This window comes from Brassica oleracea, chromosome C2, assembly GCF_000695525.1.
Source record: "Brassica oleracea var. oleracea cultivar TO1000 chromosome C2, BOL, whole genome shotgun sequence".
Lineage (NCBI taxonomy): Eukaryota > Viridiplantae > Streptophyta > Magnoliopsida > Brassicales > Brassicaceae > Brassica > Brassica oleracea.
In genome coordinates, this window is record NC_027749.1 from 17,349,494 (window position 1) to 17,367,952 (window position 18,459).

Here is an 18,459-nt window from a genome sequence, read left to right on the forward strand (position 1 = left end):
AAAACATAAGATTTATTTAGATGATTCATCTAGATGAACTATCTGGATGGACTAACAAACAGTCACAAAAATCTGAATGGATCATCTGAATAGATCATACAAATAAATCATCTGGATGGAGATGACAAATGGTGAAACAAACAAATCCGAAGTTGAACGGTTAAACAAATCACCCATGCGATAGGGGTTTCTCTTTGTCACCCTTTCACTATTTTGACGATACTATTACGTGCGGTGACTGTGGTCATGTCCATCAGCGAGATTCCAACTTCAAGATTGAGGCTGATAGTGTCTGTTTCATCTGGTCTGTACCGAGGCTGGTTGTCATGATTGCTGCTAGACTTCGAAGTGGGGAGTTCGTGATTGTGGTTGCCTTCGTATGTTGTTATTATAGCTTTTGGATCATGTGATGCTTCTCCACGTGTTTTCTCACTGGGCATCCACTTGTACGTAGTAGCTCCTACAAAAACCCAAAGGAACATTACGAAGCATAATATTTTCCATATCCAAACCCAGTTCCAAAGGGAATCAAGATTTTATGCAAAAACCAAACAACTAGCCTTTGAAGACAAAGACTAAACTGCTCTAGCTATCATCTTGAACTACAAGTTTTTCTTGTGTATGTTCACTTGAGAAGAAAGTGGTTTGTGGTTATACGAAATTGGAATTTGGGTATCCCCTTGGTAATATGTGGCGTAAGTATGGGCAGAAAGTCGTAAGCTTTTTTGATCATAGGCTCAGAGTTTCAAAAACAACCCTAGGCTCCCGAATAGGTTTCACAACTGGAGTTATTTCCGTGGTCAAGTCCAACCTCCTGCATCAAGTTAGAAGAAAGTTTTGATCATGTCAAATCACTGTTTCAAAGCAAGCATCATCGTCATGGTCATCTTTATTCTTATTTGACACTGCAACTTGACCACCACCGTCAGTTGTACGAGGTCGTTAAGGTTTACCAGTTTGTTCAATGGCCTGTGACAAATTGTAGACGATCTCTTCTCTGTATGCAGGAGAAAGAGTAGAATAAACAGATGTAATTACAGGTTTTGTCAAGGAGAGTTCATGCAATCATATCTCAAGTTTTAGTTAAAGTTACCTGTAGGATGCTTACCTAAACTTTCTTTTTGTGTAGGCATACCAAGGCCAACAGGGAATGGAGGTTTAGCATACATCGGAGGCTATTTATGTGTACGTTTCGAATGTGAAGAGCAAGGTGATATCTTCTGGCTGATAGGTGGCGAGTTTCAAGATGGTAAGGATCTCAACAACAAGTATGACGACTGCGTCTTCAACTGAAGCTGCCATGATGCCTTAAATGCCGATTGGATAATTAAGCTTTGTTCTCCATGCCAAAAACTCGACGATAAGAAGAAGGGTTTGGACATCTCCTTGCCCAACATATTCGAAGTAGAATAATGCAGAAACATCATCACATATAAATACTAAAACTTTATTTGTTTATCTTATATCTTAATTTAGAAAAAGAATGAGACTTGGATTGTTTTATATTACAAATAGATTTAGTGTAATCCAAAGCTTGATATATGGTCAAAATAATTTTTAAAAGAATTGAAATAATGGGTGATTCAAGAATTATCCAAATTCACATGATTACAATCATGAACAAATCGTGTGAGGTTATATTTTCAATATATAGTAGTTTTTTCGGTGGGAGCATTATGTTGTTATAAAAATTTATATATAAACCTTTTATTTTTTCTTTTTCAAATACACAATCAAAAACTAATGGTAAAAGAAATATAATATGATGATAAAAATTCATCTTCTACAATATAATATAGAAACATTTCAACAATGGATGATATAGTGTGATAATACGAGTGTGGAAATTTGCTTTTAAATAGTGTTGTAATATTTTTTTAAATGTATGTTTGTAAATAGTTTACTCTACTTCGGGTTGAATTTCTAAAATACTTTATCTAACAATTATGAAGTTTGAAACTTAATAAGGTAAATATTTCTAAACTTTTATATACATTATAATTTAATATCTGACTAAATGTGGTAATGTTAAATGATAAATAAAGCAACTTAAATTTAAATTAACTTAAATTTTAGTTATTACATAAAATAAAAAAACATATATCTAAATTGACTGAAACCAAAAATACATTTAGAATTGACAAATTGTAAGTTGTACTTCTACTTTTTTTTGTCATCTTTAAGTTGTAGTTCTATCAGTGTCAATACACGAAAGTGGTTCTTAAGGAGATCTAATTTAATGGTTTAGATTAATATAATAAATGTATTTATGTAAGGTTCATATTAAAAAAAAAATAAGAAAAAAACATCCTTTTATTGAAATAATTTTATCTCTTACAACGGTTACTTTATTCTTTTGATTATTCTATAATAAACATATCTTAAAATATATATTTAGAGAAATGTATGCAACATATATTTGATGCTCTATTTATGTTGAATAATATTTTATAAACCTATTATTTTTTGTCTAAAATATTAATTTAATTTTCTTTGTATTCTAAAGTTACAATATGGAAAAAACTTACGTTTAAATTTTCTTATTTCATCATTCTCTACAGGAACTTTTTAACTAGATGTTTTAGATTAATTTATTTCAGATATGAATTACTTATGTAGAGTTGAGATTAAAAATTTAAGGTTTTCATTCGTCTAAATAGTTATATCTCTTAAAATTGATCAATTCACTATCTTAGTTTTTCAACAGTTACATCTTCTAAATTTTTCATTTTCCTTGACAATTAAATCTTGATAAACCTGACAATTTTGTATTAAAACTGTAAGGAATTTGTAAGTTGACACTTAATTTCTGTAACATTATATGTCTGCACCAATCTTCTGCTATTTAGACTTCGATCGATCTTATATTTTTTTAGAAGTAAAAATATATGTTTTAATAATAATTACATATCTAAAAAGCCTTTTTTCTGGTAATCTTAAGGTCAACATTGATTCTTTTATTTGTAATTGTAAATGGATTTGGTTACAAAATTCTATTTTGTTCTAATTTTTTTGGTGGATCATTTGAACACCTCTTCAAATTTTTTTGTTCTTCTTTAGAGTTGCTAACACACAATATTTTATCTTTGTTTTCATATCAGTATTTTGAAATAGAATATAATATATTTAGAATAATTCCAATTTACTTTTATACGTGTAGTATATTTAATAAACTTGTGTATAATAAACAATATATGGTTAAAAAATAATAAAACACAAATAAATAATTTTTATAAAGTATAGATAAATATTAAATATGTTTGTTGTGTTTACATTTTTAGTATTAAACAATTTAAATTTTCATTAAAGAATTCAATAGCCCTGCGCAAATGCGCGGGTTTATTTCCTAGTATAGATAAAAGCACAATCGTTTCTGTAGGAAGAATCTTGCACAAAACTCTTGCATTATTATAGATTGGGTATCTAGGTTTAGTATAACTCTTCTACGTGTATATAAACTCTTTTCAAGGGAATAAGAACACACAGCACTCTTTACCTCTTAATCATATAAAATGCACGTTTATTTCAAGATCTTGTAAGAAAAATGTAGCTACAAAGTCGCATCAGCGACTGTGAGGGAGGTGACAAGTAATCTTTTGCAGTTGTATGAGTAGAGATAGCCCCTATCAGTCAAACATTATACAGTAACAGTCCACAAAACTAACAAAAAAGGCATGCACGTTACTGCATCAAACATAAGAAATCTTTGATAAGTCGTGTACGCTAGTATATATATATGATTAACATGACAGATTGATATTTGTGGTAAATTGTCATAAATGAGCAATAAAATAATAAAATGCAATGCAACATGATCTTTGAAAGTAAAACATTCAAAGGGAAAGAGAATTGAGGTGTGATTTGAGTAAAAACTTGAGTAGGATAAAGTATTCTGAATATGCATGTATATCACATAGTAGAGATTTTAAGTTTAAGGTTTCACATTAACCAATTGATTTTATACTTAACAGTGCTCCAAAAGCGTTCTAGACGTCTGAACGCCAAAGCAGAAACCTGGTAAAGCCATGACAGCTGTTTTCTAAACCTTCTAGACAATTACAATATTGTAACAATAATAATATATAATTTATTATTCATAATTATAATAATTGATATATCATAATGTAGAATTTATGAAACTAAATAAATTTTTATCATTTGTGATTAATAATATTTAATATAAAATATCTTTTTGTATATATTAAGTACCGTAGTTTTTAAAATTTATAGACATGTAAACCGTTTAACTAGTAATCTAGTTGTCTTCTTTTTGTTCAAACAAGATTGCATTAACCTTAAAGGTTTTATGCTCCACGAGTAGAGCTTGTTACAAAGAGTGGAGAGCTGATTTCCTCAGGGCGTCAGCCTCGACGACATTGAAGTTCCGAGAAATAAAACTAAAGGAGACAACATCAAAGAGAGGAATAAAGTGATATATCAAACACGATTATTTACTGAATATGGTTTTGCGTCTTGTGTTTTTTTTGTTCAACTTCTTAAAAAGTTGTAACATAGTACTTTAGTTTTATTTCACGATTTGAACTTTTATTTGTTTTAGGTCAAGCAAAAAATAATAATATAATACTACTATATGATGAAATTTTATATAATATATGTATGCGCATTCTGTTTTCAAAAATATTTATTTCATGCACTTTATATTTATAAAATGATTTTAAATATTTAGATTCAAAATATATGGATATATGTTAAATTTATTTGTTTAATAATATTGATATTTTAGTCCCTATTAAAGAAGTCAAACAAATTTCTTTTTTATTCGTGTTTTTGTATATCACGAATCAATTTCGATCATTTTACAAATAAATATTCGGCATAACAACTAGGAGCAAATAGAGAATCTCTATTATAGAGGTAAATTTGCTTAAATATATGCCTCTATAATAGAGTTACTCTATTTATAGAAGAAAATATAGACCATCTCCAACTCACCTCTATTTTCATTTCTATATTTTCTTCTAAAATAGAGAATATTTATTATAGAGGTAGATTTGCTCCAATATATGCTTCAATAATAGAGTTCCTCTATTTATAGAAAAAAATATAGAGATGTGATATTTTCACCTTTAAATATAAAGGTAAAAAGTAACATTCATCTATATTTCTCTCTAAAATAGAGGAACGCTAGTATAGAGTCATACATTGGAGCAAATCCACCTCTATAATAGATATTTTTATTTTATAGAAAAATATAGAAACATACGTTAGAGATGCTCTTTATCTTTAGTACTCTTTTAAACCATCAGATTTCATATATTACGATGATGTATGTGTGTTCCTGTATGTGTAATTAATTCTGTAAGTGTGTATTTCTTTTGCACATAAAAGCAGATGCCGTCAAAATCATGAAAAATGTGAGAAGCAGAGAAACTGCAGATATGTAGTATACCACATTGGGACTCCCAATGTCTACTATATAGTCGTGAGCAAGAATCGAATACAAGACTTGCGAGTGGTCTGGATAATTATCGTTGTATTGTTGATATTTTAATGAAGATACACAACCCTTGTATACAAAACAATTCGACCATAAATCGGATGTTGCAAACTTGCAACCATACGTTACGCATACCATAACTATTTGATTTAAATATATTATTCTTTTGACAAAGTTATTTGACTATTAAGGTTTGACTTTATTAAAAAAGAGTTTTTGACTTTATTAAACATTCAGAAATGAACAACGAACGTATGTGTATATACAAAATAGAATGCCACCAAACAGGGATTATAATAGGGTTCGAAGAAGTCCGTACTTTGATCGTAGACCTTATTGCATATAATAAAGATCGAATAATCTGGTAGAAAGTTATAATTATATTTCCATTTGATGCAGAGCTGTCATTTGCATGCATTTAGACATATCGGAGATAAAGAGAAGCTTCCTTCCAATCACGAGACGCAACTCGGATTAAGCAAGTATTACGAAGCAAACTACTCGGTGTCATCAATACTTATAATCAAGAAAATTTATTGTTCCATTTTCTTGATATATTGTGTTATAGATCCTGGCTTTAAATTATTAGTGGCGAACCTACACTACTCAAGGAGAGGGCAAGTGCCACCATGAAATTTTCATAATTTGTTTAATACTTAATATGCTTAAATTTTAGCTATTTTTTCTTAGTAAATATCATTTTTAGCTATATTTTTTAAGCTTATATAAACATTCGCCACTGCTTTAAATTGAACGTCTAGATCAGGAGAACGATTTCTTGTTTATTTTATTGTCAAGCTTTATGAATCTTTGCTTTCATTATAATTTTTCTTTTTGACTGAATTCATCATAAATTACAAGACAGGTTCTTGAAAAAGAAGAAGAAGATAGGTTCTCATTCTCCCACATGCATTTAAATCAATCAGAAGGATGTGATATTATGTGTGATAGAGACAACTTAATGGATTTAGCCCCTGTTGCTAGTCGCTACGATGCTTCGAAAGCAACCAATTTCAAGCTACTCCTAGTTGTGCTTGGCGGTAAAGTATGAATGATCATTATTATGATAACTGAAATTCATTTTTTTTACAGATTAGTGCACTAACTAAAGACGATTGAGTTAAGTGTTAAGTTAGTTTGTGATTTCTTGTATAAATTCTATAATAAATCATAAATATAGTGAACAAAATTAAGTAGTTTCAAATAATAATTTACATAAAATTTGGGAAACAAAATTCTGTTAACACTGAATTAACTATATTATCAAAATAATTAGTAGCTACGTAAAAACATCATGATGTTTTGTCGTACGCCTTGGATCAATTGGTCTACATAGAACATCTGTTGGTAACTCATAAAAAAATACTTTATAATCAAAAGGTTTGTTAGTAGAAAACACGTTTGTTAGTAGCTAATTACCAACATATGTTTCTAGAACCACCAAGTCCCTAGTAACATTCTATGTCATCACATCTCATACACGAATTGGAGTTATTAAACCCCGGCAGCACAAAGTGTCAACCATTAGCTATAAGCCCGGATTATAAGAAAAAAGAAGAGAATATGCTAGAATGACAAAGTATATAAGTTAATTGGCACATAGTATGCATAAACCCCATTGAAACATATATCCAATACATATGGGACCACTCATTCTAGGTTTACACGACGGACAAATACACAATCTAATTGTGCATGAGAGGAGATCTATAAGTTTGTTAGCTAGATACTTATTTCATTTCTTGGATTGTAATTGAAGAAATAATTGTATATTAGCGTTGTTGACCAAACCTATATCAATGGTACAAAAGTTTTGATAGCAACCCCTGCAGTCAACAGTTTACGTGCCAATATTATTGTCTTGGTTTCTGATCAAGTACTATCACAAATGATGACCCTTTCACAAAACTGCAAAGAACACTGGTGGACAAAGAGAAAATAATAAATAGTGATAAAGATCGATGGAAATACCTTTTTTGATATTTAGTGGAAGAAATATACGTTGTATATATGGCAATTAGTTTACCATATAGGAGTATGAGTTTTGTTGAACTGCCCGACTAATTTAAAGTATACCATAAAACATTTTCCGCAAACTCATCACGGATACAATGTTCGAACCAAAGTCTAAGTGGCCAAATATTTAACCGGGGCTTCTACCTCTAGTGGTAAAAGGCTTACACCTGTGAGTACTGTCACCTAGGTTCGAATCCCGACCATCGGAGAATTAATATTTCAGCATCGCCATGGACAGAGGACCGACACGTGGTAACACGTGACTAGTCTGGATCACTTCTATGGAGCCAGGATACCTCTGTATAATTCAAAAAAAAAAAATAAGTGGCCAAATACTCCGTGGAAAGTGTTAACATATAGTAGACTCGAACGGTCGAACCCAAAGATACAGCAAATTTACGTTTTTGGTATCAAATCAAATCGTCCACACGTCACATTCACAGACGATGTTCTTCTTACGACCATTACGCATATATTATCCTAAAGTAGTATCACAGGTCATTAGTATCATTTTTCTTAAAATACAATTATCATTCTTCTTAAAATACAATTATCATTTTAGTACAAATTGTAACGTGCTGCATGCACTTACAGAACTCAAGAATCATCAATATCTTGTGATTAGAGTTTGGATTCACGGCTAGTAGATGTGGGACATAAAGTCGTGTGGGAGATGTATAAGAATCCATCATCTCATTATGTTTATTATGATGAAGATTTCATCGAAGTTTAAATACTATTAAAATAAATTGGATCAGAAAGGGGGCTTTAAAATTCAAACGAATCATTACCAAGATCATTAAAAACTAGTCGAATAAGATCTATCTAAGATTGTCTTTTAAGATTTGGAGGATTTCGTTTTAACTAATATTAGTTGTCATATCCGACTTCAAATAAGTATGTGGAGCTGTCTGAATCTGATAACTCTTTGCGGCTCAGGTTACAAAATTCTGTTTGCAACAAAAAGAAACACACATAATTATACAACAAAATGACAATTCGTGTTTTTCTAATACAAAGTTCTATATATTTAAAAGAAATGTAAACTTAAAACAAATAAAATTTGAAAATATCCGTATTTAAAAGAGTATAACATTAGCTGTCAAGCATCGTAAACATATCTTTAGAACTTAAGATAGTACCAATGGATTACATGAACTGTTATAAAAAATGCTCTACACGATCATAGACAATAGACTAAAGTTTAAACCGTATATAATTTCTTTCAGTTTTTTTTGTGTCTTCAATCCAATGTAACGTTTTACTCGTAACTATGATTGGGATTGTCTTTTCCTTATTGGAGAGTAGATTCATAGAGCTTTAAAATTTTGTAAAATCAAAATTTCAGTTCTATCTTTCACCATATTTTTGTAAAAGTAATTCGAATAAATTAGGCATGAGACTTTGTAACTGAATCCAAACCAAATCTTATCCGAAAAACCTAAATCCGAATCTGATCCGAATCTGATCCGACATATAAAATACATAAATAGATCATGTTTAACGGTAACATGGATATCATTATCCAAACTCGTTCCAAATTCACAATATAAAATCTGAAAACTCTGAAAATTGACCATGAATAAATGTTTTTAGATTTGAATTAGTATCTGAAATTATGGTATGAAACCTAACTATCTAATATTATATTTATTATCGGTATTTGGTCATACATTATTCAAGTTTTCTATGTTATCTAATGAATTAAATCGATTTGTTAAGTGATTTCAGAGTATTTAATAAGTAGTTCATATTAAAATATCAGCACTAACTTAGAAAACCAAAAAATAATATTTTTTCCGACAAAAAACCCCATATAAATACTTGAATTCAGCATGAACCCAAAAGGATTTGAACCAATTTGGGTCAAAATTCAAAAATACTCGAATGGTGTTTAATATTTATTCTGAAAAAATTGAAATATCTGAACTGAATCCAAATAAATATCCAAACGTAAAATAAATATACAAAAGGTCGTATTCTTAATAACGCAAAATATATACACAAAAGGTTTCTTTGGCAAAACCAATTATTGGTTTATGCTGAGGTTTAAGGTCTAGACTTCCGGTAAAAAGGAAGAGAAAAATTAAAGGTGAAATTTCCAATGACATAACAAAAACAACAAAAAGGTTTATTTTGTTCTGACGCTAAATGCAAAGCTTCGCAGTTTAGCTCATCTCTCCTTGCCGTTGCTCTCTCATACGCTTTTCTTTTCCCACACACACATTTCTGCAGACTAGACAAACAACCTCCTAATTTTCTAAAGATCAAAACTTTTATTACATTTTAAAGAACATAACTTTTGAAAAAAAGAAAAGGAACATAACTTTTGAAAAAAAAAGAAATGGACTTTTGTTCAAAAAAAGAAAGAAATGGACTTTTTTTTTGCTTTAGTTTCCACAGAATTTCAGAATAGAAATGGAGTTTTGGAGTGCCAAAAATGGAGGAGATCATATGTATTACATGTTTGTAGATAACCCAACAAAAAAAAAGTGCCTTTTTCGAAAAATAATCTCTCAACGAACCCTTTCTATGATATGAAAAGCAAAAAAAAAATGAGCTGGAAAATGGCTGGGAAATAACCTAATCTTCCACCAACAGCCGATTCACAATCTTTACGCTTGGCTCCAAAACTTGCTCCTCCCAAATCTCTCTCCACTCTCGCGACGAACTCGAACTCATCATAACAGCTCTAAACGACGCCGTTGCGTCAACTCTCTTAATATCCCAACCTGCTTCTCTCAGCTTCTCTATCTTCCATACTTGCCTCCTCGCTAACCTCAACGTGTTCTCCTTGATATCCCCCACCGCCTTATCGTACGCCGCTCTCCTCCCTGAATCCCACTTTATGTCCTTCTCCGGTGGGTACATTTTGAAGTAAACGTCGAACTCCGGTACGCCTATGGCTTTCCGGATCCCAAACCGGGCCCTACTCGCTTTCACCGGGTCGTAAAACCCGGACAGCTCCTCGAACATGCCCGAACCCATCATCTCGTCGACCCGTTTCAGAAGATACTCGAACAGCACAGGTTCCGACACATCTACCCAGATGAAACAGCTGTCGTACCGCAAATCCCGACATATCGAAGAAGAAGAGAAAGGATCGATCTTTGGGTCGAATCTCTCGGCGAGGAGCGCGTGGACGAAGGAGTTGGATCCGCCGGCGATGATCGGAAGCTTTTTACGGGAGACTATGTCGGAAACGGCGTTTGAAGCGTCGACACGAAAATCTCCGGCGGTGAGTTCGCCGTCTTCGGAGGGGAGATAACCCAGGAGGTGGTGAGGAACGCCGCGACGGTCCGGGATGGTAATCTGGTTGGTGGTGATCTCTAGTCCTTCGTAGACTTGGATTTTGTCGGAGTTTATGATCTCTGAAGGGAAACGAGTGGCGAGATCGACTGAAAGACGTGACTTTCCGGCGCCGGTTGCTCCTAAGATGACGACGATCTTGTCTTTTCGGTTTCTCGGTCGTGACTGCTCCATGCGTACGGAGACAGGTCTGTGGTTACTTTGTCGTGTTCGTCGATGGGTGAAGGGAAGAAGGGAATGTGAGGAGAAGGACGGTGACGGTGACGTCGTCGTGAAGCGATCGGAGGTTGTTGGGAGGAAGTTGAGTTCTGTCATTACCATGGAAAGAGACAAAAAAAACAAAAACAAAAAGTCTGTGTCTTTTTTTCGTGTACGGGTTTGGTTATGTTTTGTAACGATGCACCACACTACAATCTCTCTCTCTCGGAGCTTCGCTTCAATGGAGGAGGTGGCCGAAAACTAATGCGTTACTACTTCTCGCTCTTGTGTTTTTGCTCCGGTTTATTGGGTTTGGAGAGGGTTTAGGAGAAACAAATCATGAAATTATGTTTTAAATTTTATAAAAATAAGCCAAATTACATGATTAATCAGAGAGTTTTTTTTGTCTCTAGACCTGAATAGAACCTAGAAAACAACAAAAGAAAATGTTAATTTCAGGTGTATTATATTAGTACCTTTCAGTACAAGCTTATTTTTTAATTTTTTTTTTCCTGACATTTTAATGTTTGTTTGTTTTTATTGTTTTTCAGTGTGTTCCATCATTAGAGTAGTGCTAATAAACAAGGACAAGCTGGGTCTATTTATAATTTTATCCAAAAAAAAAGATAGATCATCCAAATGGCAAAAAGGGAATAAATAACTTTGGGTGTAAAAACGCAGATGAGTGCCACGTGTTGGGGACTGAAGTTTATGGGGTGAGCAATGGGAAGAACGCAATGGTGAAGGTGTGTGCACAAGATAGACGCGTGGGGGGATTCATTGGGCCATTGCGAGCGTGAATTACAACATCACATGCTTCTTAACAACTCTCTAATTGTGTGTTTCCACGTTCTTTAAGCTCTCCACGCACCTACAATCTTCATAGATAAGTATTAGCTTACAAGCAATGATCCAAATAGCTCTCTCTTTTCTCTAAACCGAGAGTTTTTATATCGAAAGTTTGTACTTTCTATGTTTCTTCCGGATACCAAGAGGTCCATTACACATCGTATGGCTTTAATTGCGAGCATAGAATCTAAACTTGGTATGAAACATTCTCAACTTCATTTCGTAAAGAAAAATCTTTGATTGGTTATATGTTTATGTTGTTTATCATTCACATATTTATGTTTTACAGTTTTTTAATTAATATAAGGTTCTAGATCTAAAGGCTCGCAAATTGTTTTAGGAAGAAGCATAACCATTTCAACATCTATTATGAAAACTTCTCCATCAAATATTATCAACAAGGAAGTTGAAAAAACTTTAATTGTTGATTTCTTAACCACATTGTCTCAAGTTAGTGGATTTAAGAATCTTTCTCGCTTCACTGTGCTAGATGATGAGGATCAAGCCACCAATGAACCAACAAATTTGCTCAGTTTGACAAGGAGTGAAAAAGAGACAAAATCTCATATCAAATACCATGATTTGAAAGGGAAAACAATGCAAAAGAATGTAAGCATGATTGGTGCGGTCGTGGTACTACTCGCTAGTTGCTCTTTCTCATTTTATTTTGGTTCATCTCTCTTGTGCTTTAGAAGTTTTAAGGTATAATTAATGTAATTATATATGAAATGTATTCATGTAAGCTTTTTTTCTATAAAGTTATTAAACCTTATCTTATAATCATTTATATTTTTAATTTGAAAGCCCTTAGTAAAAAAAGAGGAAGATGTGTAACCATGTTAAATTACATCTCCTAAAGAGAGCATATCATTTCTAACGAGAATCAAACATATGACCATTTGTACACTGTCAACTTTTCGTTGGATACAATTTCACTGTTATGATAAAGAAGATAAAAAGAAAACGTATCTTTTAGCACTGCAAAATAACACAATTTTAACGACAAAAAAATAACGAGGAAAAAATTCCTCGTAAAATTACATCGTCTTTACGAGTATCTTACGAGGAAAAAAAAATTAACGTAATTTCGTCGTAAAATAACGACAATAAAGTTTTGTCGTAAAAACGACGCAATTTAACGTGATTTTTACGTAAAGTAGACGTAAATATAACGAGGACTTTATGACGAAATATAACATTTATGTGATGAAACACCATAATAAACATATTAAGGAGCAAGATCTCCCATTTTTTACGTCTATTTAGCATCGAGATCTCGAGTGCACCAACTTTTTCGTTGTAAACACGTTTTTTTGTTTCGGCTAGCTAACTATATTTTCTTCCATACCCTCAGATGAGAGAATTATGAATAAATTGGTTAGCTGTTATCAAAGTTACACCTCGTGGACGAATAATCGGTGGAGAAGAACAACCTTTGCAAGAAGAACACATTAATGAAGTCGAGGAACCTGAACAATAAACTGATGACATCCTTCTCATTGATCCGTAAAATCGTGAGTACGAAGATCTTCCCGACGATACCACGGACGAAGCTATTGAAGACGAGTTTAATGAAAATGATGATGTTTCTAGTGATGACGAGAATGTCAATGATGTATCCAAATGATGATGTAATTTTTATTTATATGATTTACTTTCAGACTTAATGCATGTGTTTAGTTTGTTTAATCATGAAAATTAAATTATATAATTTGATTTTGTGTAAAGCAATTGGGGGTTTGGGGTTTGGAAAGAAGAGATTGAGATTATAAGTTAAGGAATTTGGGGTTTGGGGTTTTGGGTTATAGGGATTTACATATCTTCCGCGTAAAAAAACACCGGCCTTCTTATTTTCTCGTAAATTAACGAGGTTTTTACGACAAAATTTAAAAACACTTCGTAAACTACTCGTTAAAAGAAAACACGGGACTTGTTATTTCCTCGTAAATTTACGTGGACTTTACGACGAATATTAAAAATGTATGTGTTTAGTTTGTTTAATCATGAAAATTAAATTATATAATTTGATTTTGTGTAAGGCAATTGGGAGTTTGGGGTTTGGAAAGAAGAGATTGAGAGTATAAGTTAAGGAACTTGAGGTTTGGGGTTTCGGGTTATAGGGATTTACATATCTTCCTCGTATAATCCTTGTAAAAAAACATGGGCCTTGTTATTTCCTCGTAAATTAACGACGTCTTTACGACGAAATTTAAAAACACTTCGTCGTAAACTACTCGTAAAAAGAAAACGCGGGACTTGTTATTTCCTCGTAAATTTACGTAGACTTTACGACGAAAATTAAAAATGTGTGTGTTTAGTTTGTTTAATCATGAAAATTAAATTATATAATTTGATTTTGTGTAAGGCAATCGGGGGTTTGGGGTTTGGGGTTTTAGGGATTTACATATATTCCTCGTAAAGTCCTTGTAAAAGAAAACACGGGCCTTGCTACTTCTTCTAAAAAAAAACACGAGCCTTGTTATTTACTCGTAAATTTATGTGGTCTTTACAACGAAAATTAAAAATGAAAAGGCAGGCCTTGTTACTTCCTCGTAATTTCACGAGGATTTTACGACGAAATATAATTCCCTATATATACCCGAACCATCTCACTTCTCATTTCGTAGTCACTTCCTCTCCTCCTTTTAGCAAGGTACTCCTCTCTACTTCCTCTCTAGTTTAGCTTAAGTGGTTAGTTTAGGGTAATTAGTGTTGATTAGGTGGTTAGTGCAGGGAATTTGTAGATAGGTTTATGGAATTTGTTGACAATATAGGATGATGATTTTTAAATGTTAATTAATAATCTATTTATATGTTTTCTTTTCATATGGTTACTAATGAAATTTTTTTTTTTTTCAAGATGGTTAGAAAGAACAAGCTTACAGGAGATGCGGAGACAAAATCCCGTTCCAGAGCCACCCCACACAGGAGGATGAGGAAAAAATAAAGAAGAGGAGTCAGGACCTCTTCTAGGAGATGCAGAACAACAACCCTTAGTTTTTTTTCTTCTTTTTTATTGTATTACAAATTTGAAACTTAAATATTTATAAAATATTTTCGTATTGATTTATTATTTACATTTTTAATAATTTTGAAATAAATTTAAAAATATATTTGATTATATTTTTTTTGTAAGAAATAAAGAATCGAAGTAAATTTGTAGCTAAATTACTTCTAGTTAACGAGGAAATTGAAAAGTTGTTAGCGAGAAATTTACGAGGAAACAGTTTACGTGTACTTTACGAGGAAAATGTTTACGTGGCTTTTACGGTGAAATTATTGACACTACTTTACGACGAAACCTTTCCTCGTAACTTTACGACGAATTAGCAAGGAAATATATGTTACGACGAACGATTATAGTAAGAGGTTTCAACAACGAAAACCGTCATCGTTATACATGCGTTTTCTTGTAGTGTAGCTGGATATTATTTTCCTTTTCCATTATTCTTCAGTTATTTTGTATTTCCATTTAATTAACTTTTTACCAATCATATTTTTGTAGAAAACAAATCTTTCCTTGAAGACATTTTGTATAAGTCTCTTTTTTTTTAATCGCTGAATGATTTCAGATGGCGTTGAGTGAAAAGATTGTATCTAAGTTAAGAACTTAAGATATTGAGCGTGTGACTAAACGAAAAACAGCTGCGTATGTAGTTATAAACACTTTTACGTGTTTTACCACGACTTCAAATGTCATAACATACTTCATAAAATAGGTAATACGCTAATAACAGTCACTTGAACTGCATGCTGTTGTATTCCTCGTACGTTTCACACATTATATTTCTTGATAACTACGTACGTTACGCACGTTGTTAAATTGTCATTAAACTTACTCTATACAACAAACATATCGCCAATGGGAATAATCTATATGCGCTTACGCTGAAGCAAGGTTGTTTCTTTTGTTTGGTCGGAGACTGATGATGTCGACGTATGCTACTATCATATGATCGACCATTTATCTAGCTACTCCTTGTGGGCAATAAAACAAAATAATATACGATTAGTTATTTTATAAATGGTATGCCAGTGTTTCCGCAAAGTCAACGGCTTCTCTAATCCAATACAAGAAAATATAAAATTTATTAACACTAATCAGGTTTCTTATTTTATATACTTCACTAAAACTTCCCTTTCATCCACATTATCATCAACTATTATATGATTTAAACCGACACTAATCCAACTAAACTGAAATTAAAATTCACATATCTAACAAATTATATGATATAATAGTCCAAACTGCCCTACAAGATGTCAACCGATTCAGATGGATACATAACTCACGTATACACAAATGGTTTTATATAGTTTTGAAATTCAGTCTTTGCTGACCAAAATAAAGAAAACCATGCACTCTTTAGATATACAGCGAATCACACATCTATTTATGAATATAATCAATCATCAATTTTTAATTGACAAAATATTTAAATTCTCATGCATGCGTGTCTAAAACTGTACGGAAAATATCGATTATCTTGTATGTGATTTATCTAAGTTCAAAAAAAGTTTGTAATAACGGCACCCAGCAAATTTGAAAAAACTACAATGACAAGGGTATTAATTATTACCAAAATTTAGAAAAAAAAGAGATTAATTATTAGAAAAACTTGAGAAATAAAATTGATAAATGACAAAGAAACGTTGGACTGGACAAAGCCTCCACTTGGCTTCGCCACAACTCAACGCCACGGTGCACACATCATCCGGAACTGTATAGTATCTGTATCTAATTAATGTTAAACCAGTGGCTGTAATCATGATTAAGTGCCGTAGGTCTTGTCTCTTGTGGAAATGTATAGATTATAGTCTTAAGTTCGTTTGATATAATATATATAATAATACAAATACATCCAAAAAGTGTAGCGCTAAAACTGAACTCATAGAATAATCATTGCCTATATTAAACAAGTCAGTGATCTGATGTATCAAAATATCAAATTATATAAAAATATTCTATAGGTACTTTAATTTCCAAGTAAAAAAATCACAATAAAATGGCCACTTTTTCTTTTAATATAAATACTAAAACCCGTAAATGGGTAATCGAAAACAGTCATCGCCGGTACACCAGATAATAGCAGTGCTATATTACACGGAAGTAAAGCAAAGGCGAACCAACAACAATAACATAAAGAGGAATTGACAAAAAAAAAAAAAGAATAAGTAAAAGAGAAAAAACAAGAGGGGAGGGGGAAAGGAAGATTATGGAGCTATGTTGCATGTGGAAGCGCAGAAGCGAATTTTTTTTAAAAATTAAGAAATCGGATACGTGTTAAAAGCGTATCCATATATATGTAAGATTTTGTTTTAAATCTAGAACTAAAAATTATATGATTTAAATTTAAAATAAAGTATTTATTCATTTATAATAATTTTGAAATGACTTCATATTACACATAATTAAATTAAAATAAATTATTATATTTATTTTAAATTCTTTATAATTAACTGACATAATATATTTGAATATATGATTTATTTTAATAAAAACATCAATGAGGCTTCCATGCAACATAGCTATGGAGGCAAGCCCTCCTTCGATAAATATCGGCGGTAGTGGATCCAAATGTTTGAGACTTCACTAAGACCGGGGTGTCCAAACCCGCATTTAGATCCGTCTTCGTTATATCATAATAGAAACCATTTTGGAGGCGTCCTGCGGCCACCGACACCGTATTCGAAAAAAATGACTCCTGAAACCCCAACTGCCATAAGTCGCCATGGAGCATCGCCACCTCATAGTTCGAGCGACCGCATGTTTACCATAAATTTATACGAGTCATACAAAACACTGAGGGCATGATTAACCTCGGTCTCTTAGTCGGGTTTCTTAACTCATGATTTGACACTTTTTTGTTTTTTGTTTTTTTTTACACTTTTTTGGCAAATAGACGATTCTTATATCTCTTATTTAAGAGACGGTTCTTAGTTTTTCTTAGTTAAAATCTAAGAAAAGCTAAGAACTGTCTCTTACCCGAAGCTAAGAACCCCAGTTAAGAGACTGAGGTTAATCATGGTCTAATAATGCTTAAAATCACAACCATCCAAATCTGTAAACTCCGACAACTGTATCTCCAACCGTTATGTTTACACCAGTCAGATCTTAAATGGTAAAAGTTTCAACAAAATCTCTAATTAAACCTTTTTCGTGTTACTGTGAATCCAAATTAGTTTATTAAACATACCATCAACACTAGAACTGTCACCAAAAAGAATTGTCTCCAACAATAAAGATACTGCTTTTTTGGAATATATTAACGTTAATAATCAAGGAGATTATATGTACTGCTCCACAGAAACAACATACTATAGAAAACGAAAAAAAAAAGAAGAATAACGTAATAATACAACTGATTGTTGTAATCAGAGAGTTTAGAGACTGAATATTTCTGTTGTTATTATTAATGATCAAGGGGGTTCCTTTATATAAGGATTACAAGATGAAGATAAATGGAAAGTATCCAAAACCTAAACTCACTAAGATTAGGAAAACTACTAATACATAATAATGAGAAGAATACATCTACTAGGAAAAGGAAAGGGTTTCATTTTCTCCAAGCTTTGTGGTCGCCTTTCTCTCTCCTGAAGTCGGCTCTCTCTCTCCTCTCTCTAGGCTT

At 32.2% G+C, this 18,459-nt stretch overlaps 1 protein-coding gene across 1 annotated transcript; it reads right to left on the bottom strand.

The window, feature by feature from the left end:
- Positions 1–9,880: 9,880 nt before the first annotated feature.
- On the bottom strand, positions 9,881–11,510 carry LOC106325343 (adenylate isopentenyltransferase 1, chloroplastic). Its single transcript, XM_013763388.1, has one exon. It carries the CDS (start codon positions 11,102–11,104, stop codon positions 10,058–10,060), a length of 1,047 nt encoding a protein of 348 aa, XP_013618842.1. The 5' UTR covers positions 11,105–11,510; the 3' UTR covers positions 9,881–10,057.
- Between the last annotated feature and the right edge of the window lie 6,949 nt (positions 11,511–18,459).